This window comes from Miniopterus schreibersii, assembly GCF_964146895.1.
Source record: "Miniopterus schreibersii genome assembly, chromosome: 4".
In the NCBI taxonomy this organism is placed as follows: Eukaryota; Metazoa; Chordata; class Mammalia; order Chiroptera; family Miniopteridae; genus Miniopterus; species Miniopterus schreibersii.
In genome coordinates this window covers 61,499,085-61,521,599 of record NC_138105.1, presented here as the reverse complement: position 1 = coordinate 61,521,599, position 22,515 = coordinate 61,499,085, and the positions used below count along the sequence as shown (strand labels likewise).

Here is a 22,515-nt window from a genome sequence, read left to right as displayed (position 1 = left end):
AAGTCTGACATCAGTGAGTATTGCTTGAACTTTAGTAAATTGAATATTTAAGAAGACCACAGTGTTAGCAAAATTAAAAATGCTATACCCTGTCTTCCCTACCAGACATATTAGACTTAGGGTTGGTGGTAGAGTGATAACAGTATTTTCTAATTTTGTTGAAGTTGTAAGACCTTCAATTCAGTGATAAACAATTTGATGATTTAAAGTGATCCAGTAAAAATGACTCAAAAACAGCAGAAAAGTGACTTTCAAGTGCCTCAGTATTTTTCCTTGGCCTGATCATTTTGTCATCATCCTCCCTCCCCCCCAAAAAACACCACACAAACAAAAAAAACACTTTGTAGGAGTAGAGTTGAGTCCTGTAAAATCTGATGTTTGTCCTGGTCTGTAAGGAATGGTGACCTAAAATAGATGCACTCTTCCCTCCCTTATATTGTTTTGCTATCACTGCAGCCCCTGGCAGGCTGGTCTTCCTTTCCCTTTCTTCTGATGTCATTGCTGTTTCAAGATAGAACATGCCACAAGAAGACACTATAAGTTTGGAATTAATGGATGCTGGCAGTTGAGTTTAAAGGGTTTGTCCTCTTGTACTCCTTGTGGAACGACTCGGGTAGAACACAATGAACTCTCTCCTGTACCTCTGCAAATAGGACAAATTCTTAGCATTCATATAAGACACCAGGAGCCTGAACATGACCTCATCTCAATCCATTAGACTATTTGAGGGGAAAAACAACAAAACTTCCCCACTTATCGACAGGTAAAGTTATCCCAATCCATTTCTCATAGCCAGTAAGAAGACGAACTGTCTTTAAATGCATTTTTAAATTGGCAGATTATACTTCTGGTTCCTTTTTGGTCAAACAGAAATAGCCGAAAGAGAAATTATCACAATGTTTTTGAGGCAGATTAAAAATTCTCCCCATCCTCTTAGAGAAGATCTGCCAGCAGTTTCATTTTGTACAAACAACAGACCCCCTTATTTCTGTAGTTCCTGAGCCAATTAAACAGTACTAAAGACCCTATGTTCCTCATGCTGTTCTGTGGCCAGAGCTTCCAAAGAAATGAAGTACAGTTTGGTAAATATTGGTGTATATAAGGAGTCACCAGTGAAGATATGATTTACCCCAGAAGCAGAATTATAAGCATCATATTATAAACATGAATACTGACAGACCAACTTACAGACCTAACTAGAAAACCTTCACAGAAAACTAGAGAGCTTTTCTTTTTTAAACTCAACAAATCTTAATTGAGTTTCTACTCTGTACCACTCATTGTGCTAGACACTGCAGGATACAGTAATTAACAAGACAGATGTGGTTCTGGTCCTTGTAGTAATGCAATAGGAGACCATTATCAATGACTAAATACTCACAGCATGACCAAGGTCTGCGTATGTGCTTGATGTTTGAAGATCTCGAGTTAGTAGAATGTAAACTTGTAGGTATAGTTGCCTTTTGGTTGAGAAAGCCTGAACAGACTGTGTAATTTCAGTTAAAGAATCTATACTTTAGATTATACTTTGGCCTTTATATTTTGAAAACTTATGTACATAGAAATCCCTATCGTAATAGTGCCTCATCCAGATATTCTGGGGGGTTTTTTGTTTCAACTTTGACATGTTACCCAACTAAAAGGCCAAACTCACCTATAGCTCTAACTATTTTAAGACTGTCCTATAATTCTCATCTTTGGGGGAATAGATGCCTTAGTTTGACATCAAAATACTGTCCTTATAACATGACTATACCCCAGATTTGCTCTGTAGTATCACTGTGAAGAAATTTATTTAATTTGCATATAATAGTAAGATAACCTTTCAGCTTTGACAATATTATGCAAGTATCATGTTGTTTGTCAAGTGTTATCAGAATTTTGGCTTTTTAAAAGCAATTAAAGGGTCATTTATCCATATCCTGGGTAGTTTGATCGACTCCCACTATATATAGCAGCAAGCCCAAGACACAGGAAGTAAAAGGCAGCTTTAAGAGAAAGTAGTAAGTATTCCTAAGTGCAAGGCATTGTGTGTTCCCTTCTCAGGGAGGTATCAGGATACTCCCCAACCAGTGCACCTCTGGTTTTCACAGAACCTATGCTGTTGAGTGTGGTTGGTTTACTGTTTGTTGAGACTTCCCTCTGGGAGGACGAGTTCTCATTTTAGATACAGAATATATACTCTTTTAGCCAAGAGGGAGTCATTTTTCAGAGTATAGTATTGATCATAGGAAAAACCATACGGGAGACAATAGATTGATTTTTATCAAACCTGTTCTGTTGATCTTCACATTATAGTAAATTTTTGGTCAGTAGTGTCAGATCAGTAAGTGGCCAGTTTATAATTTAGCACTTTATATTTAAAAATAGGCTCCCTGCCTCAGGACAACTTGAACACTAAGTATAAGAAACTTAACAATTCTAGATCATCTCTTGTAAACCTAGTTGCTACCAGCAAAGGCTGACAAAACAGAGTTGGGAAGAGCTGCTCCCCAGCCAGAGTGAAGCAAGGCAGAGACAGCTTCAGCGCCTTGACAGAGTGCGATCCAGTAGGTGCCATTCAGTCTCCAAGCTGCCGCTGTCTCCTTGGGATGAGCCTCACATGATTGTCACTCACATTTGGTGGTTTCAGTGGGAAACAGGGAGTCCACGGACCAGCAAAACCAAACACTGCCCTCTTGTGCATGTTCTTTTTCTTCCTTATTTTTCCTCCTCATTAAAACAAAATGGAAGGTCGAACAAACATTTAATGAATTCAGTGGCATGCACGTTTGAGACACGTTTCAAAAGAAATGTTTCTCAGTTGTTTTTTTTAAACTGTTGACACTATTATAGATGTTCCCATATTCCCTCCCCCTTTGCCCACCTCTGCTCAGCGCACACACACACACACACCTCCGCCAGGCTTTGCCCGACAACTCCAGAAAATTATCTGCCGTCTTCTTTTCATGGTCTTCATAGAAACACTGATGACTAAAAAGGTAATACATATTATAAGGAAACTTGCTCTACAATTGTCTATGTAGTAATAAAACGCACAACAATCCCTCCTATGGCCGGGCTTCATTTAGGGTTGCATGTTACTGGACAAGTGATAATAAGCCTGTGTTGTTTTCTAAAATGTGCTTAAAAACTCAGCTCCTGAATTCATTGTTATCCTTGAAACCTGTTGGTCAAATAGCAAGGGTCTGTAGTGGCAGTTATCATGCTGTGAGTAAATCAAGTATTTAAACATAGAATCTTTGCAATGAAGAACCTTGGGAAGTGAAAATTTTGTGAGGCCACATTTCAGACATTGTGTCCATAATTCTCTCATGTATGGATTTTTCTTTTTTAAATGTGTGAAGAAAGGCATCTTTCCATCCAGATTAGAATTTGGAAGCCTTTTTTTTGGTGCTAGTGTCTGAGGAGTGCCACTAACTTTTCCACCATAGGTTAACTGTACTATATACACAGATTTTAACTATGTATTGATATGTTTTGAGAGAAAAGCCCCAGGGTTTGTTTAATTTTCCTCTGCCCAGGGAAGAAGGGTCGGCCAGCGTTATGGCTGTCTCCAGAGCAATTAGATTTCCTTTCTCAGGAGGAAAATGCCCCTAGGTGAGATGTAGCTGTGGTTTTGGGGCTATCATAGATTTCTCAACAATGCTGCCACATCTTTGGTAAATTCACAAGAGCTTCTGGAAGCAGAGTTTAGTTTAAATGATTCATTGCTACAAAGATTTACATCTTTTTTTAAAATTTATTTTTATTGTTGATGCAAAGCCTGTGAACAAAAATTTGCATCTTGAAGTCTGAAACAATATCATGTTTTAGCTGAATAATGGCTATTCCTATGAGGCCTTCGAGCCAATGAACTGAGTCAGGAAACCTGAGTTCTAGGTGGTATGACCTTGAACAAATCAAGACTCCTGGCTTTTCGTCCATGAAGTTCATGTCCTCATCTGAAAAATAAAGGGTCAGACTTGGTAAGTTTAAAGTTCTTTTTTCCTTTTTTTTTTACATTTTCCTAGATCATCTTTACTTGAAGACTTTGGGGGAGGAAAAGATGGGTAATGAAAAACATTTTTATATTAAAACAAATGCATATAATATTGAATAGAATATAAAACATACTAGTTTATGAGACAAAGTAAGAGACATCAAAGACGTTTTAAGGTAAGCTACTTGTGAGCTTCAGGCTGTATTCCTAACCCTGAGGGAAGGGGGAGACTCCTGATGCTCACTCTGATATTGTGGGGGCTGCTGCTTTGATAGAGAAACCTGAGAAGCAGCAAATTGAATGCTTACTTACTTGGCAACATCCTAGCTCAGCCCTTTGGTGGCTCTGTCTGTCTGTCTGAGGATGCCATGCGGACACGTCCAGTCAGATGCTTCTGGGCTCCAGTCTTACAATCTTGTCCCAGCCATTCATGTCTTTGAAGGTGCCCATCCAGGTGGGATATGAATCACAATAGGACAGAATATTTGGGGGCAGCAAGTATGTCAGCTTCCTGGTCTCTTTTGTTATGCTCAGCACAGTGCAAGCATTGATGGGAAGTGTGAGTTGTTCACAGGCTTAACGCTAAGACTGTTCAGGAGTTCTTGGGACTGTGGGCCATAGTAGAGTTTTACAGCATTACCAGGAGTGTGACAAAGTTGAGGAGTTAGGTAGGTCCTGGAAATAGAGTCTCATTTTCCTTCCACCAAGTTACCTAGAAGACAACAAGAGAGATGATGGCTCCTTCTGCTGCTACCCTCATCACACACACCCCTTCCACGTGACCACTCACATCCATGGTACAATTCTTCGGCAGAGAATCCAGGTACTGTGGACTCTCTGACTCCATAGGAACCACCTGTGGCAGGAGTGGGGAACCTTTTTTCTGCCAAGGGCCATTTGGATATTTATAACATCATTCTCGGCCCATACAAAATTATCAACTTAAAAATTAGCCTGCTATATTTGGTCAGACATTTAATTAACTCACCCCTAATGTGATGGCTGAAACTGCTTCTCTTTGTTGAGGCCTTGGCAGGGCCAGACCAAATGATTTCGTGGGCCGACGTTCCCCACCCCTGGTCTATGGGGAAGAGGACATACTACGATTTTTCGGGTCTTATTCCTCGCCTCCTAGGTGACGTCATTTCTTCGTGGCTCTGTGACTCGCTGGCCTACCTCATCAATACCTACACACTGGACAGTGGGGTTTCCACCATGAATGAAATGAGTTATTCCCAAGCTGTCACAGGATTTTTTGGCTGTATGTTGGCCTATCCCTTTGTGGTTGTCTCCAAGTTCTTTGATTCTTTGTCAGGATCTACTTTGTGGTTTATCTAAATCCATGTGTAATGAGCTATGTTATGGGATTCCATTGCATTTATGAATTAGGATTCCAAAATTCGATTTCTCATATCTGAATCCTTTTTATCTGTTCATAGGCCAGTACTAATTTTTCCACTTAAAAGTCTTCTCTTTTCACAGGCTTTTTTATTCTAAAACATTTAAGAAGCTACAAAGCCATGAAAACTTACAGCTGCTTCTGTAATGGAACACATTTGTATTTTAGCTTTTTCTTATAGTCATGTGAACCTTCCAAAAAACTGATTTGGAGAGAGCCATTATTTAAGTCTGTAGAATTAAAAATGAATGCTTATTTATAGAAAAAAAAAATACATTAGTGTAGAACATCTTTTGTTCATTGTACTATTGCGTGTTTGCAAAACAAACTTTTAAAGTATAAATTTGTTGCCAGAAGCATTAAGATAAAAAAGAATTTATTTAAAAAAAATAAATTTATGCAATTCTATTTCACTCATGCTTTGAGACAGCAAACGTTATGTTCAAATAATGCTTTTTTAATTACATAATTAGCAGATACGTAAATATGGTATAATGCAAAAATATATATAAAGAAGAAATTTCAAAAACCTCTTCACACCACTCTTTAGAGATAGTTATTAACATTTTCGTGTACTTATTTTCAGTCATTTTTCTGTGTTAAGTACACATCTATATATATATATATTTTTTTAAAATATATATCTTTATTGATTTCAGATAAAGGAAAGGAGAGGGAGAGAGAGAGATAGAAGTATCAATGATGAGAGAGTCATTGATAGAGCCCGCAACCTGGGCATGTGCCCTGACAGAGAATCGAACCCCGATCGCCTGGATCCCAGGTCGACGCTCAACCGCTGAGCCACACCCGGCCAGGCTATATATATTTTTAAACAAAAGGTTATACTGAACATGTAGTTTTGTATTTAATATTATTTATATGCTCTTTGAAAACATAGTTTTTAATAATTAAATCCATTTTAAGAATGTACTATAATTTATTACCCAGAACCCTGCAGTGGGACATTTAGGTTGACAACTGTATTTACTTCAGGTTCTAATTTTGTGACATTATGTTGCCAGTTTGTAGACAGATACAGGAATGGTGAAAGAGAGAAATGTATTTTGAAAAGCAGTTATAAAATTAATTAGAGGTAGGTTTTTGTAATATTACATAACCCAATTCAGTTTTATTTTGGGTAATATTTTTATTAGAAAGTTAATGGTAACACATTGTAAACTATTTAGAAAACATAGTGTATAAACTACTTTCATTCATAAATAACCACTGAAAATATTTTGGTATACTTCAGTGTTTCTATCTATTTATATACATCTCTATGTTTTAAACATAATTAGCATAACTCATATATGGTTTTCTAACCTGCTTTTTTCACTGACATTTTCACATGTCTTGAAGTGTTCTTTGAAAATATGATTTTTTTAATGGCTCCCTCTCTCTTCTTCAAATGACTATACCATAATTTATTTTACCATTATTACTTTATTAGACTTTTTTTTTTTTAATATATCTTTATTGATTTCAGAGAGAGGAAAGGAGGGGAGAGAGAGAGATAGAAACATCAATGATGAGTCATTGATCAAGCCTGCAACTGGGCATGTGCCCTGACCGGGAATCGAACCCCGGTCGCCTGGATCCTAGGTCGATGCTCAACCGCTGAGCCACGCCCGGCCGGGCTATTAGGCATTTAAATTCTTCCCAGTTTTGCCCTATTAAAAAGTACTGACATGAACACCCTGGCACTTATTTTTCTTAAGAACAATGATATGTTTGTCCATATTACTACCACCTCCCTCCAAAAAGCTGAATTTATCCACATGACTAATGGTGGCCTTGAGCATACACTCCTCCTATCACCAGAGCCTGCACCTCCCATGCCTACTGTAATCTTTTTGGTGAGGGAAAATCAGCTTTGTAGGTGAGAAGCAGTGTTTTATTTTTGTCCACATAAAAGTTTCTCTCTTTCTAGTGAGGCTAAACATTTTTACACATTTATTAACCATTCATACTTCATCTTCTGGTATTTATTCTTTTTCCTTACCCATTTTTCTATTGTATAGTCATGTTTTCTTACATCTAGATTAACCTCTTATGGAATGAAATCATTAACTCATTCTGCTGTACATTTGCATGTATTTGCAATTTCTTTTATTTAAATGTAGATAAATCCATTGCTCTATTCTTTGTGACTGCCTCCATCACTTATTCTGCCTCGTTCAGATATTTTCATGTAGTTTGTTTTTATTTTAATGATTTCACTTTTACGTTTAACCCTAATATATTGGGTTCATAAGGTTAGGATCTAATTGGTCTTTTCCAGGTAGCCAATTTTCCCTTCCTCCTTAGATTTAAGATTCTTTCTTGCATATAAAACTATTTTATATGTTGGTTCTATTGATCTTATCAGTTCTTAAACCGCAGTTCTGATTATTATAACTTTATAGTTTTGTTATATTTGACAAGATAGGGCCCATTTATTACTATTTATTTTCACAGTGTTCTTGTCCATTTTTATCTGGTTTTCCAGGTGAACTTTAGAATTATATTGTTGACTCATACCACTCCCACTAGAAAAAAGAGAAAAAGTGTGTTTTAATTCGATTGAAATACATTAAACCTAACAATTCATCTGGGAAGAAATGACATTGTCCTATTACTCACTGTTACCTAGTAATGTGTTAGATGCCTCTTCATTTCTTACATCTTTTTTATACCTGTCAGATTTCTTGTTAGGTGTTTTTAGTTCTCTTTTTTTTTCTCTCTCATGAATATATACCTTTTTTCTTTTGTCAAACTGATTATTACTTACACATGGGAAAATTTTGACATTTTTGTTTGTGTATATGTTACTGAACCACTGATTATTTCTGAGGTATTTTCAATTTATCCCTTGTTTTTCTTGATACAGTGTAATATGCAAATGGTAGTTTTGTGGCCCTCTTTCCCACTTCATTTCTTAATTCTGTTTCATGTCTTATTGTATTAACTAGGACTTTCAGAAGAATGTTAAATTGTAGCAAGAGAAAAAGTTGTATTGGAGATAGTGGGCTCTGTTGCCTTGTTTCTGATTTAATAGGCCTGCTGCTAGAATTTATTATCTTCTTGTTAATATTACCAGTTACTGTTTTCCCAATATTTTATTGTGAAATTTTTATACAATGAAGCTGAAAGAATTTTACAGTTACCATCTAGATTCTATCATTAACATTTTATTATACTTTTTAAAAATTTTAATAATTTTTATTTTTCAATTACAGTTGACATACAATACTATATTAGTTTCAGGTGTACAACATAGTGATTAGATATAACTTTTGAAGTGATCTCCCTGATAAGCCTAGTACCCATCTGACACCATACAAGTTATTACATTATTGACTATATTCCCTATGCTGTACTTTACATCCCCGTGACTATTTTTTAATAATTTTATTTTTCAGTTAGTTGACATACATTATATTAGTTTCAGGTGTACATATAGTGATTAGACATTTATATTACTTATGAAGTGATCATTTTAATAAGTCTAGCGCCCATCTGACACTATACATAGTTATTACAATGTTATTGACTGTGTTCCCTATGCTATAATTTACATCCCTGTGACTATTTTTATAACTGGCAATTTTTTACAACCAGTGTTTTAAATTCTATATCTTATTTGTAACATGTTTCTTTGTCTCCTCAGTTTGGTTGCCTTCTTGTGTTTATTTCTATGTATTAGGTAGGGCTGCTACATCTCTTGGTCTTGAAAGAGTGGCCTTTTGTAGGTGTCCTGTGGGGCCCAGTGGCACAGTCTCCCCAGTCATCTTAGTTGGGTGCTCAAGGGTGTCCCTTATTTGGGTTCTGTGTACCCTCTGTTGTAGTTGAGCCTTGCTTGCTGTTGTCACATCAGTTGGTGGGATTGACACTCAGGCTGGCTGACTGAGGGCTGACTGTGACTACAGTGAATGAGCTGTTGTGTGGGAGTTGCTTTAGTGGGCGTCTAGTGAGCCTGCCCTTTGGGCCTGTCAGTTGTGGAGATGGTTGGATGGTGTTCTGATGTGGTTTGAAGCCAACCACTGGGTGTGTTGGTTCTGAGGCCTCCTGGGGAGGGCTCTGGTGCAGGTCAAGCTCAGCTACTGCTTGTGCCTGGCTTGGGGCTGTCTGATAGGAGCTACAAAGTTATCTGCCATTTGTGCTGGGCTTGGAGGTACTTGAGAGAGGCTATTCCGCGAACCAAGGCTGGCTACCACTAGTGTTGGGCTTGGTACCCTCTGGTGGGTACCACGATGTGAGCCGAGGCCAACTACCACTTATGCCAAGTTTATGGCCACTTAATTGAGGCTACTGGTCCCTGCTTATGCCAGGCTTGGGTAGCTTAGCAAGAGATATAGTGCACATCAAGTCCAGCTGCTGCTTGTTTGAGGTTTGTGGACTTTTGAGATTTTAGGAACGTCTGAGGCAGGCTCCTTGTGTGGAGGAACTGCTAGAAGAGGTTCTGCCCCTGATCGTTTGGTAGGTCTCAATGAACACCCAGGGTGGGTGAACAGTGTTAGCCAGGTTAAAGGGGAGCTCATTTGACCCCTGAGTTGTGGGAGGGTTCAACAAAGGAATAGTGGTGTTAGCACCTCCGTCCCCAGAGTGAACTGTCTCAACCCCTTCTCCTCCAGCCTTCTCCCTGCAGCGATCTTACTTCCTCCTTGTATGTTCCTGATGTTTTGAACTGCTTTCCCCTTGCTGGAGCTTAGGGCAAGTGTGAGCAAGTGCTTGGGCCCTTTAAGAGGACATCTAGGTCTACAGTAGCCCTCCGTCTCACCCACACTGAGTCCCTGATGATTTTCACAGCCAACATTTGTGGGGACCCCTTTTCCCAGCTCTGATGCTCCAGGCTGGGACCCCTTGCTCCTCAGGGAGTATCTCTGCAGCTGAGATCGCTGTCCTGATTCTTAACTGCCACACGTGGGTGTGGGACCTGCCCATTCTGAGCTTCCACCTCTCCTCCCAGTCGTGGCTTCTTTATATCCTTAGTTGTAGGACTTCTGTTCAGCAGATCTTCACGTGGTTGTCAGTGAGGGTGGTTCTGTAATTTAGTGTTAACTTGGATGTGGCCATGGGGCGGGGGAGGCAAGCACAACATTTTCCTACTCTGCCATCTTGACTGGAAGTCCTTACTATACTTGCTTTATTATATATTTCTGAGCAGATTTTTTGTTGACTCGTACTCATATCAATAACCTGTGTGTGGTGTGTAACAGAAATATTTATGTGTACTTAGTGTTCCAAGATTTTAAAAAAGTCAGTGCTGCACAAGTTGAAGATGCAGGTGAATACAGCAATCTCAGCCCATTTGTTACAAGGAGCAGCCAATCTAAAAAAGTTGAGGAGAGCTTTGAAATGGGGGTCATTGTGGAAAATGTTTAAATGAAGAACAGTGTTAACCATCAGAAAGAGGCCAGCAGGGTGCAACTTGGATCACTAGGAAAAAGGGTAAAGTTAGAACTTTTCAGTATTTGACCAGACTTTGTAGAGAAGAAATTGCCCTACTCAGCTGACAGACTACTTACTTAAAGAAATAGCTGCTTACTCCAGTCTACTTGCCAGGTGGGTGCCTGTGGTAAAGTTAAGTCCGTCAAGGTAGGACCTTGAATCATCATCTCTTAAGACCATTCCATTCTTTTTGTCCTATTTACCCAGCGCATTCTAGGGCTGACTTAACAAATCTCCACAAACTGGGTGCTTAAAACAACAGAGGAGTATTTGCTCACAGTTCTGGAGGCCAAACTCTGAAACCCAGGCATCGGCAGAGTTGGTTCCTTCGGGGGCCTCCTGTGCCTCTCTTCTGGCTGCTGGCAGTTGCCGCCGATCCTTGGCTTACAGAGGCGTCACTCCGATGTCCGCTTCCACTGCCACGTGGTCTCCCCTGTGCTTTTCTTTTTCTTTAAGGACACTCTCATTGGATCTCCGGCCCAGTGTGACCTCATACTTACCATAACTGCGTCTGCAAAGACCCTGTTTCCTAATAAGATCTCTTTCTGAAGTTCTGGGTGGACGTGAATTCTCAGATGGCACTCAGCAACTTCCTACACAAGCAGTAGTTGAAAGAGCATGGACCCAGAACACAAGAGGCTTGGCTCTGGTCCCAGCCAGCTCTGTTACTTTGGGGAAGCTTGTCATTGTCCTAGTTCTCAAATGTAGAGATTGATCAGTGACTAATCATCTAAGATTCCTCACTGTCCCGAGGTCCACGTTAAATGAAGAGGAGTCATATGCAGAGCTGATTTGCAGCTCTGCCCGGCTTACTTTTCTCTGGCCCCTGGTTGTTTCTGTGGGTATTTTAAGGTATGAATAGTATCAGAGGGGCTTTGACATCTTTGGATAAAATAAAGAATATCCTGGTCTGTAAGTGAACTGAAGGTATTCCTTAGACCTTTATGGATCAACAAAGGACAATTGCTGTACATTCCTTTTATCTCTCTGCCTTCACTCGGTTTAAAAACAGAAAGAAGAAAAGAACATTTTTAAAATTACTTTGTTGCTGAAGATCATTTAACACATAGATACTCTCAAATAGGAGATGGAACAATTAGATTTCAAAGTGTTTTAGTTTAATGTTATTCTCTTTCCTGCCCACTGCCCAGTAGTTTTACTAAGTGATGAAGAAATGCACACTGACTGTAGAGAGTGGGCAGTGTCTGACAATCCTGAAATCTCTGAATTACTGGAATGGTGAGGTTAAAATATCTCTTCAGCAGAGAGAGTTCGCACAAAGGCACAGAAAACAATGTTCATTTACATGGCGTTATTCCTTGCTTAGGGAGTCAGTCCCTGTGTTTTCTAAAATATGCTCACTAAGACACAAAACGAATTTCTGGCTGCAATTTTTATAGTCTTCAGTGTTATTGAAATGAAAGTGCCTCAAGGACATTTCCATTTGTTACTAGCTTATGGTTTCCCATCTCTGTAAATTATTTTGCCACTTTTCATTTTAATTCTTGACTGTCATTTTCTGGCAAAAGGATCATTTGGTTTCTGTCTGTGAAGATATTCACCGATTACTCAGCTGACAATAATGTCCTTTGTCTAAAAAGTGTAGTACCCCGCGGATTTCTTTTATCACTTTTTTATTGTTACCTATAGGTTTCTTAATATTTCTCCCCCCTTTTTGTCTTAGAAAATGTCTAGGGCTATAAACATTCTTATATGGGACAGAAGTATGTTTTGAACTCTCGAGCTCCAGTTCAGAAACAGGTCCCTTTAGGAGTCTTAGAGCCAAGTTCTCCTACAATTTATCCACCTGATAACTAGAGCTACCTGTTCCTTCAACATAAAGGTTAAAATGCTTAAAGGTAAATAATAAATAGTGTGTACTATTCCTAAGGCTGTTGGGGCGGGGCAGGTGCCTGAACCTGGGTGGTGAGGCTGTCCTGAGTGAGTTTTATTGCCATTCTGAAATATACCTGGAATCTCACCTTTCCTCTCTATTTCCATGCCTCATCCTGCTTCAGACCCTCTCCTCAGCTATTGCCGTAGCTGCCTGGCTTCTGCCTCGTTTCACCAGAGATATTACCCTACAAAAATAAGTTTGATCATTTAATACCCCTGCTTGAAAATGTTTGCTCTCAGTTGCCTAAAAAGTTAACTGCAAATTTTCTTGTATCCTTTAAAATCTGGACCCAGTGTTTTTCTTCATTTTAGTCTTATATACAATCTATTCCAGCCACACACAACTCCTTCCCATCTCAAAACATATTAAGCTCTTTCATGAACCCCTTTTTCTTTTTTCTTTTAAATATATCTTTATTGATTTCAGAGAGAGGAAGGGGGAGAGAGAGGAAAACATCAGTGATGAGAGAGTTATTGATCAGCTGCCTCCTGCGCCCTCCCCCCCCCCCAATTGAGGACCAAGCCTGCAACCTGAGCATGTGCCCTGACCAGAAATCAAACCACAGTCCCCTGGATCCTAGATCAATGCTCAACTGCTGAGCCATGCCAGCCGCGCTGTGACCCCCTTTCTTTATACAAGTTGCTTCCTTTGCCTCATATTATTTCCTTTTACCCATCCATACTTATTTTCCATCACCTTTTATCCCTTCTATAGGCATATTTCTTTTAAGAAGACACTTAACACAGAGCAAGTGCCTCCTTAAAATTTTGTGCCTCAGGTGCTTAACTCTCCTCTCTGGGCTCTACTAAGAATCAGTCCACACAAATATAAATAAACGATCAATAAAAGGATTAGTGAGAGCACTTTCTTGCACAAATGTTGATAAATGTGGAAGGAGTAATAGAAAAATCACCATTTGGCAATAGTCATCAATGTATGCTGAAACTATTGGGTTATATTTTGATGAGGAATGATGTATTTACATAATTTAAATGGATCTACTCTACAACACACTTATTAATAACAAAAGGGCAAATAGGACTTTTACAGTGGGGAAACACACATTTTCTTGTGATGAGAAATCTTAACATCTAGTGTATTAGCAGCTTTCAAATATGCAATACAGAATTTTTAACTGTACTCACCATACTGTCTGTTATGTCCTCATGACTTATAACTGAAAATTAGTACCTTTTGACTCCTTTTACCTGTTTCATCCATCCCCATCACCCACCTGTGGGTTTTGTTTTAGAGATCACATATAAATGAAATCATGCAGTATTTGTCTTTCTATGTGTGACTTATTTTACTTAGAATAATGCCCTCATTTCTAACCATGTTGTTGCAAATGGCAATATTTCATTCTTCTGTATGGCATTCTGAATAATAATACCCATTGTGTGTGTGCACGCAAATGCCACATTTTCTTTATCCATTCATCTCTCAGTGGGCACTTAGGTTGCTTACATGTCTTGGCTATTGTAAAGAATACTGCAGTGAACACAGACTACATCTATCTTTTTGAGGTAGTATGTACGTTTTCTTGGGTACATACCCAGAAGTAAGATTGCTAGAGCATGTGGTATTTTTTAAAATTTTTTGAGGAACCTCCATTCAGTTTTCATAATGGCTGCATGAAAGAGGTAAAATACCTCTACTCCAAAAACTGTAAGTTGCAGAAAAAAGGAATTGGAGATGATACAAATAAATGGTAGGATTTGCTATGATCATCGATTGGAAGAATTAACATTGCTTTGGTTAGTATGGACATTGTTAACAATCTATAGATTCAATATAATCCCCATCAAAATACCAGTGGCTTCCCCCCCCTACAGAACTAGAACAAATAATCTAAAAAGTTATATTGAAACACAAAAGACCCTGAATAGCCAAAGCAATCTTGAGAAAGCTAGTTGATATCAAGCTATACTACAAGGCCATAGTAATCAAAACAATAGTACTGGCGTAAAAACAGACACATAGACTGATGGAACTGAATAGAGAGCCCAGAAATAAACTCACTTCCGTGTCGTCAATAAATCTGTGATAAAGGAGACAAGAATATACAGTGGGGTAAAGACAGTTTCTTCAATATATGGTGGTGGGAAAACTGGAAGGTACATGCAAAAAAAAAAAAGGAACGACACCACTTTCTTACACCACATAAAGAATAAATTCAAAATGCACTGAAGACTTAAGTGTAAGACGTGAAACCCTAAAACTCCTGGAAGAAAACATACGCAATAAATTCTTTGAATTCCTCTATGCAATATTTTTTTGGATTTGTTTCCTTGTGCAAGGGAAACAAAAAAATAAGCAAATGGACTACATCAAACTAAAGAGTTCTTACACAATGAAAGAAGCCATCAACAAAATGAAAAGACAACCTACTGAATGGAAGAATATATTTGCCAATGATAGATCCTATAAGGGGTTAATATCCAAAATATATAAGAACTCATACAACTTAACACCAAAAACAAACAAACGAACAATCTGATTAAAAATCTGAATAGGCACTTCTCCAAAGAGGACATACAGATGGCCAATAGACATATGAAAAGATGTTCAGTATTACTAATTATCAAATAAGTGCAAATTAAAACCACAATGAGATATTGCCTCACACATTCCAGAATGGCTGTCATCAACAAACAAGTGTTGTCGAGGATGTGGCGAAAAGGGAACCCTTGTGCATTGTTGGTGGGAATGCTGACTGGTGCAGCCACTGTGGAAAATAGTATGGAGCTACCTCAAAAAATTAAAAATAGAATTACCATATGATTCAGCAGTTCCACTTCTAGGTATTTATCCAAAGAAATCCAAAACACTAATTCAAAAAGATATGTGCAGCTCTATGTTTATTGAGCATTGCCCGCCGGGCGTGGCTCAGCAGTTGAGTGTCGTCCTAGGGTCCAGGAGATCGGGGTTCGATTCCTGGTCAGGGCACATGCCCGGGTTGCGGGCTCGATCCCCACTCGGGGGCGTGCAGGAGGCAGCCGATCAATGACTCACTCATCATTGATGTTTCTATCTCTCCCTGTCCTTTCCTCTAAAATCAATAAAGATATAAAATATATATATTTATTGTGGCATTATTTATAATAGCCAAGATAGGGAGGCAACCTAAGTGTCCTTCAATGGATGGATGGATGATGTGTTACATATATGCAATGGAATATTAGCCATAAAAAAGAGTGAAATCTTGCCATTTGTGACAACTTGGATTGACCTAGAGGGTATTATAGTAAAAGAAATCAAAGACAAATACCATATGATTTCACTTACATTTGGAACCTAAAAAAACCCAACAAAATAAACAAACAATCAAAACAGAAATGCACACAAACAACAAATTGATGGTTGCCAGATGGGGGAGGGGTTGAGGGAATGGGTGAACTGTTAAAGGAAGTGAGATATACAAATTTCCAATTATAAGTATAGTTACTAGGCTATAAAGTACAGTGTAGGGAATGTAGTCAATAATATTGTAATAACCACATATGGTTTCAACTGAGTACTATATTTACCGAGCTAATCACTTTGTAAGTTATATTGACATCTAACCACTATGTTGTACACTTGAAAGTAAGATAATAATGTATGCCACTGTAATTGAAAAATAAAATAAATTTATTTTTTTTTATAGAAAGGACAAAGTTTTCTCATCAGAAATGAGGAGTCAAATTAAGGTTGAAAAGCGTGGGTTTTTAAAGAAACCAATTAGTTCTCTTTAATGACTTTGTCCAGGAACACTTGGTACCCTGATAGAAGGATGGAAGAAAACATGTGGAAGGTGCTCTCTACAGGGTAGGGGATTGGCTGGATAGGTATGGTGAAGGGACAGAAAAGCTAAATAAAGCTAAAGTTTCTCCTTAGGGATACTGTTGATTTGGCTGACCCTGGAGTGAGGCTATGAAATGAGGGGTGAGGCCAGGAGAAAAGCAATAGATATACAGAGTTTTTGAAGTTGGGTGCTGGGAAGGTTAAGGGATTTAAGATTATAAAGAAAGTGAAGAATAAATTATTTTGAAAAGGAGGAGTATGTAAGTAGAAAGTTGGGGAATTTCAGAATTGAATATTATGGAGGTAGAATTCTGAGGGTTGAGGCTAGAAAACATGTTTTCTTTCAAAACACAGATGGGAACATATCTGTGTCTTGAAAACCTCAATTTCAGGGTGAAGTCTTTACTACTTAAAGAACAGACAAGGCTCATCATAAGCTGGCCCCATTCTACTTTTCCTGGCGAATATGTCCTCATTTCTCCTTGTGAACCCCGTATTTTCTCCACACTGCACAGAACCCTGAAGGTGTTTATCTACTTTGCCTCTGCACATGCTGTTCCCCTTGCATGAAATGCTCTTCCTCCTCCCCTTGGCCTTGTAAGCTCCTGCCCATCTTCAAGCTTAACTCAGGCGGCACTTCCTCTGTCAAGTCTTTCCAGGCTCCTGCAAAAAAAAACACTGAGCATGTCTTCATCTTTGTTCCCACAGTATTCTCTTTAGACTGTGGAATTTCACAAGTATATTGCTATAGTGCAAACACATAACAGTAGGTGTTTAATATCTGGTTTTGTCGTCTTTGCTGTTGAATTTTAAATGAATGAGCTAATCCAGTGCTTTTCACATGTTAATGTACATCCGAATCACCTGGAGCTCTTGTTAAAACTCAGATTCTGATTTAGTCTGAGATTCTCCTTTCTAACAAGCTCCTCAGTGATGCCAGTGATGCTGGTTTATGGAACACATCCAGTGAGCCTTTGCCCAAGTAAATAGTGGAAGTGTAGTAAAGATAAAGTTCAGTAGGAACGTGGAAGTGGAGCGCTTAGGGGAACCGAGACTTGAGAAATCCTCACTGTGAACACTGGGTTCCTAAAAATGGTAGCAGAAAATCACGTGGGGAAAGATACTTACCATGGAATAAAGCAGGAGACCAGAGTGGAGGACTGTAGTTGAAAAGCCTGGGATGCTGTAGTTCTATGACTTATGTCTTCGAAAAGGAGGGGTTGTTCAGTGCTGGCAGCTGTTGTGTCGGGACTGCAGCAAAGGATGCTCTCCACGGAGCGGCAGTGTCAGAAGTCAGGTGTGGGGGTTCACAGGAAAGGTTAGGGGCCTCTAGTGTTTATTCCAAGTAGGATGGCATTTCCACCAATGTGGACAGGAGAGTAAGGGAAGGGTGAAAGCTGCTTTCGAGGGGAGAGGAAGCCCCTGAAGAAATGGACGTATTAGAATTTGACAAAGGATAATTTGCTGATTTTAAGTTTGCGGGTTCCAAGTACGAAAATTATTTTTCTTTATTTAAACTCATAAATGACAGAGAAAGTTCCACTAATAAGCATTCTATTCTCACATATAACCTTATGGGTCTGATGACGCTAAGGATGAGTGCAGTCAACCTAATTTCTTTTAAGCACTGTTACACAGAAGGTACAGTAAGTACTGTTGCACTATCTAACGTAGGGAAAAGGCAAGAATAAAGAAACGTTTACATCTCCTCCCACTAATCCCCTCCCCCCAAAACGAACTAATCAATATTTACAGCCTGATGTGCACTCTTCTAGCTTTTATTCATGCAAATTTATGTGCACAGACAGGAATTTTTCAAATTCCATTGTTGTGTTTTTGCAGGCACATTACTCTGCAGACTCTTTCTCACTTAGGGATATGTCATAAACATCCCTCCAGGTCAGTGGATAGAGCTCTAACTTGTTTTTTCCCCCCTGGTTATTTTTAAATAGCTGTGTATAAATATAGATGTCCATAATTTGTTCTACCATTCTCCCATTGATGGAAAATTGGGTAATTTACAATTTTTGCTACTACAAACAATATGACACACACAAAAAGTCCTATTGTTACCAGTGCCTCAGTAACAGAACTGTGATTTCAGGCCAGCCATGCACATTATAGTAACTTTTATATCAAGGACATTTCTAAATGAAGCGTAGCAGTGGCTAGGCCTGTGCTATCCAGTGTAGCAGTCACTGGTCACATGTAACTATTGAAATTCGCTAAAATTAAATAAAATTAAGCATTCACTTCCTCAATCACATCAGCCTCAATTTCAGGTGTTCAGCAGCCACATGTGAGTGGTGGCTACCGTATTAGACAGCACAGAGCAGACCGTTTCCATCCTCAGAAAATCCCACCAGACAGCCTGGACTAGACACTCTAATGCTGTACCCTAAAGAAGGAAAGATTTGTCAGTGGCTAGTGTTGTAATGAGAGCACATTTTTAAAAGTACAAACTCTGTTTTAATTGGTTGCCTCTGCAGTTACTTCAATGAGAATCAATATCCAGATGAAGCAAAGAGAGAAGAAATTGCAAACGCTTGCAATGCAGTTATACAGAAGCCAGGTAAGACAGCAAGCCCCGGCTCTGCGGTGCGGCTCTCAGCTTCAGGTCATTATTTAGGACATGAAAGCCCCTCTGACTCATCCCAGTCTGTGCCATCCGAAAGCCCCTCTGACTCATCCCAGTCTGTGCCATCCTCCTATGGAGAGTCACAGCCCTATCCTGGTCAAACCAGATTTCTTGGGGACGTGATTGTGCTACTACAATCAAATGTTTATATGGGGACGTTTCCAGGGAGTGTCCCTAAGATGTGAGACCTTGAAATTGTTTTTTAAAAGACTACAGATTTCTCTTTCCAAAAACGTAGCATGAATATATCAATTCCAAAATAATTTTAAATATTTAATCAGGGTTTGTTAATGAAAAAATTGAGATAGACCTTTTTCTTTTTTTTTTAACAATTGTAAATTGTATAATTTATAATTGAAGAAATAATTGTTTTAGGGCTTGGCTTCTGTCTCCTTCCCACATTGGGACGACTTCTGCTCAGCCAAGAGGAACTTAGGGTAATTCCTTTCTGAGGCCCTGTTCTCACACAAGTCAGTGGAGCCACTTAACACTCAAATCTTTTCTTCCAGGTGCTAAGATAGTCCACATTTCAGTTTTTGTTACCAGAAACCACTCTCAGTTTCGATGATCCAGTTGATCTCCATTAGGCCCGTTATTGTGATTGGCTTAAAGGCTATAAATGAAAGTATAAATGCTTTATAATAATTAAGTAGCAATTTATTCTCCATTAGGTAGAAGCCTGACTGCTTAGCAATCTGGAGCCTACAAACTCAGCTCCAAAATCATCTAAAAGTCCCAGCCCTAAAGCTGTGGGAACTCAAAACTCTTCCTGAAAGTTCAGCACCCTAGCTATCGAGGCCCTAACCCATTTTCTGGTGTCTCCACCCACGTGGATTACAAGCTGAAATGAGAAAGGACAGGGGAGGAGGGAAAGGTGGGTTCTTGTTGGCAAGCATGGTGCTGTCCATAAGAAGTCACATTTGATAGCAAAAAGGTAATAAATCTGAAATGCACCTGATTGTGCTGTGTTCCAGCATAGTTACAGTGATGGTTAGAGCAACCTTTAGTCTCCAAGAAAACATGAATAATATCCGCTGTCTTAAGACAGCAGGAAACTAGTTGATACAAGATCTGAAAGACATAAGAAAACCTGCTAAAGAATAGCGTATTCATCTAGAATGATGCTAATTAAATGAAGCCTCTATGTGCTATCATGTGAACATGAAACCCTTGCAGACTGTGTGGAATCCTTTAGTATTTAATACTGGAATTCTTTAAGATTGTGTGGCTTTCTGAATTCAAGTATTTTATGTTACTAGTTGCTGTTTGTGAATTTACTCCATAATAATTTGAGTATGAACATTGTACTAGGTGATGCAAAAAAAAAGAAAAAAAATCCCCCTGTATCTATTATTTCAGCAATAAATGCAATCAAAAGAACTTTAGAAAAGTATTATTCCTTAAAACTAGTCTCAAATATAGATTATCTGAATTTTACTGCATGCATTTACAGGCAAAAAACTGTCAGATCTGGAACGAGTTACCTCCCTGAAAGTGTATAATTGGTTTGCTAACAGACGGAAGGAGATCAAGAGGAGAGCCAATATCGGTAATGTATCAGAGAGGCTGCTTTCCCCTCCAGGCAGTTACGGACATTGTGTTTATTTTAAGAGTGACTTCAGTTTAGAACTGCAGGTCTAAATTACCCTAAACTTGAAGCCTAATAAGAATTGCCATTATGTTTTTCTTCACTGTATTTTTAATAGCCCGAAGTTAGTATTACTTAAGCTACTTGTGTTGTTATAATAATGCCATTATTATTTCTAAAACTCATTGTTCTTAATGTTCTAGACTCTAGAATTAGACATGGTCTCTGAGCAATTACTCCTGTGGTACTTGTTAAGGTCTCGAGAGAGGGAATGTGATACTCTAAGCTTCTTTTATTATTACTGGGCTATGACTTCAACATTAAGAAACATCTGATTATTAGAATTTGAATGAAAGACTTTCAGTAGACAGGGAACATAGCAAAAGGCAGAGATTTCTTTTTAAAAAGGGAGCATTTAAGAAATGAATTGATGAGATTGGGGTGGGGGATTGGTTTTGAGCGTCTAATAAACTTACTCCCTCTTCATCATTAAAAATCTCAAGACACTTTATAGAACTCCAGCACAGGAGGTCTGTGAAAGCACCTAACAGTCAACCACGCGCACGCAGCGCACACAGCATCAGGGGCCCAGAATGCAGCCGTGCTCCTCCCTGGCTTTTGTGCGCTGAATTCCATCCGTCTGCAGTTTAAAAGAAACAAAACATAGAGAAATCTAGGTTCTCGTTTAATGATGTTCTAATTCCTCAATACAAAGATCAGTTCGTTGTTTAGGCCATTATGATGATATAACAGATAATTTAGGGATCTATTTGCTTTTTTCGAAGAAGCAGCAATCCTGGAGAGTCATGGGATAGATGTACAGAGTCCAGGAGGCCATTCTAACAGTGACGATGTCGACGGCAATGACTACTCCGAGCAGGTGAGTAGCTGAGCAGAGGTTCTCCGTTACAGAGCAGGCGGGACAGTATGACAACTCAATTCTGTGGGTGCGTTTGGTAGGGGGTGGGGGAGAGGAGACAATCTGATGTCCCTCCACACTGTACTGGTGGGTCTAGTTAGATTTTTGTGTAATCTGAAAGGAATGTGGTAAGATTCAGTTGTCCTGTTGACTTTGTGAGAAATCGTTATTCACCCACATGGATTTATTGTCATACAACAGGATACTTGGCAAGTACGCAATGGGGAGGAGGAGGAGGGAAGAAGTTCAGAGGGAGGCAGAGAAGCAGAGAAGGTAGAAGAAGAGAGGAGGATCTGATCCAAACAAGCAAGTTACACCATTCACCACACACACACTCACTGTTTGAGAAATACTAGGGGCTGCTGGGTAGCTGTAACCCAACCTAAACACGCACCACGCAGCGCACAGTGGGAGCCCCCCCACCTCCCCGTCGCAGTGGGAGCCCTGTGCCGAGATGAGTGGTTCTTCCAGAGTCTCCGGCACATTGACACACACATCCTCTCATAAGTGCATGTCCTCTCACCCTACCGACTTATGCTTCATTGCTTGGAGGAAAAATATATTTAATTGTAGTCACTGGATGGAAAAATTCAGTAACTAAGAATGTGGGAAGTTTTCCCCCCACGTCAGTTGACAGTTTCATTAAAATGTTTAAAGGATTAAAAATTCATTTCTGTTTGGAATATATATGGTCTCTTCTCCTGGACCCCAGAAAGAAAGCTTTCCTATGGTGTATACCCCCTTTCCTTGCTCCAGCAAGCTTTTAAATCTAGTCCACTGTATTTTTCCTTCTGCTCCCGTTTCTTAGCCTGTTTACCAGCTTGAGCACAGATACTGCAAGAGTGCGTGCACTTCATGCCAGATCCTTATCCATGA

The 22,515-nt window shown here is 39.2% G+C and overlaps 1 protein-coding gene and 1 pseudogene across 12 annotated transcripts in view; both read left to right on the top strand.

Annotated features, from left to right (window-relative positions):
• The window catches only part of HMBOX1 (homeobox containing 1), a 156,674-nt gene that overhangs the window by 120,003 nt on the left and 14,156 nt on the right, over nucleotides 1–22,515 (top strand). For 3 of the 11 annotated variants that reach the window (XM_081135868.1, XM_081135859.1, XM_081135864.1), the window contains 4 exons: nucleotides 18,984–19,066; nucleotides 20,586–20,681; nucleotides 21,506–21,600; nucleotides 21,841–21,912. In XM_081135868.1, coding sequence (XP_080991994.1) covers nucleotides 18,984–19,066; nucleotides 20,586–20,681; nucleotides 21,506–21,600; nucleotides 21,841–21,912 — 346 coding nt within the window. Of the gene's footprint in view, nucleotides 1–18,983; nucleotides 19,067–20,585; nucleotides 20,682–21,505; nucleotides 21,601–21,840; nucleotides 21,946–22,515 lie in introns of all 11 variants that reach the window. The other 8 variants (XM_081135863.1, XM_081135862.1, XM_081135861.1 and 5 more) reach the window with 8 other exon arrangements.
• LOC308555600 (mitochondrial carrier homolog 2-like) lies at nucleotides 696–5,320 on the top strand (annotated as a pseudogene). Its single transcript has 4 exons — nucleotides 696–763; nucleotides 2,446–2,549; nucleotides 4,345–4,849; nucleotides 5,118–5,320. The product of its transcript is annotated as a mitochondrial carrier homolog 2-like (transcript).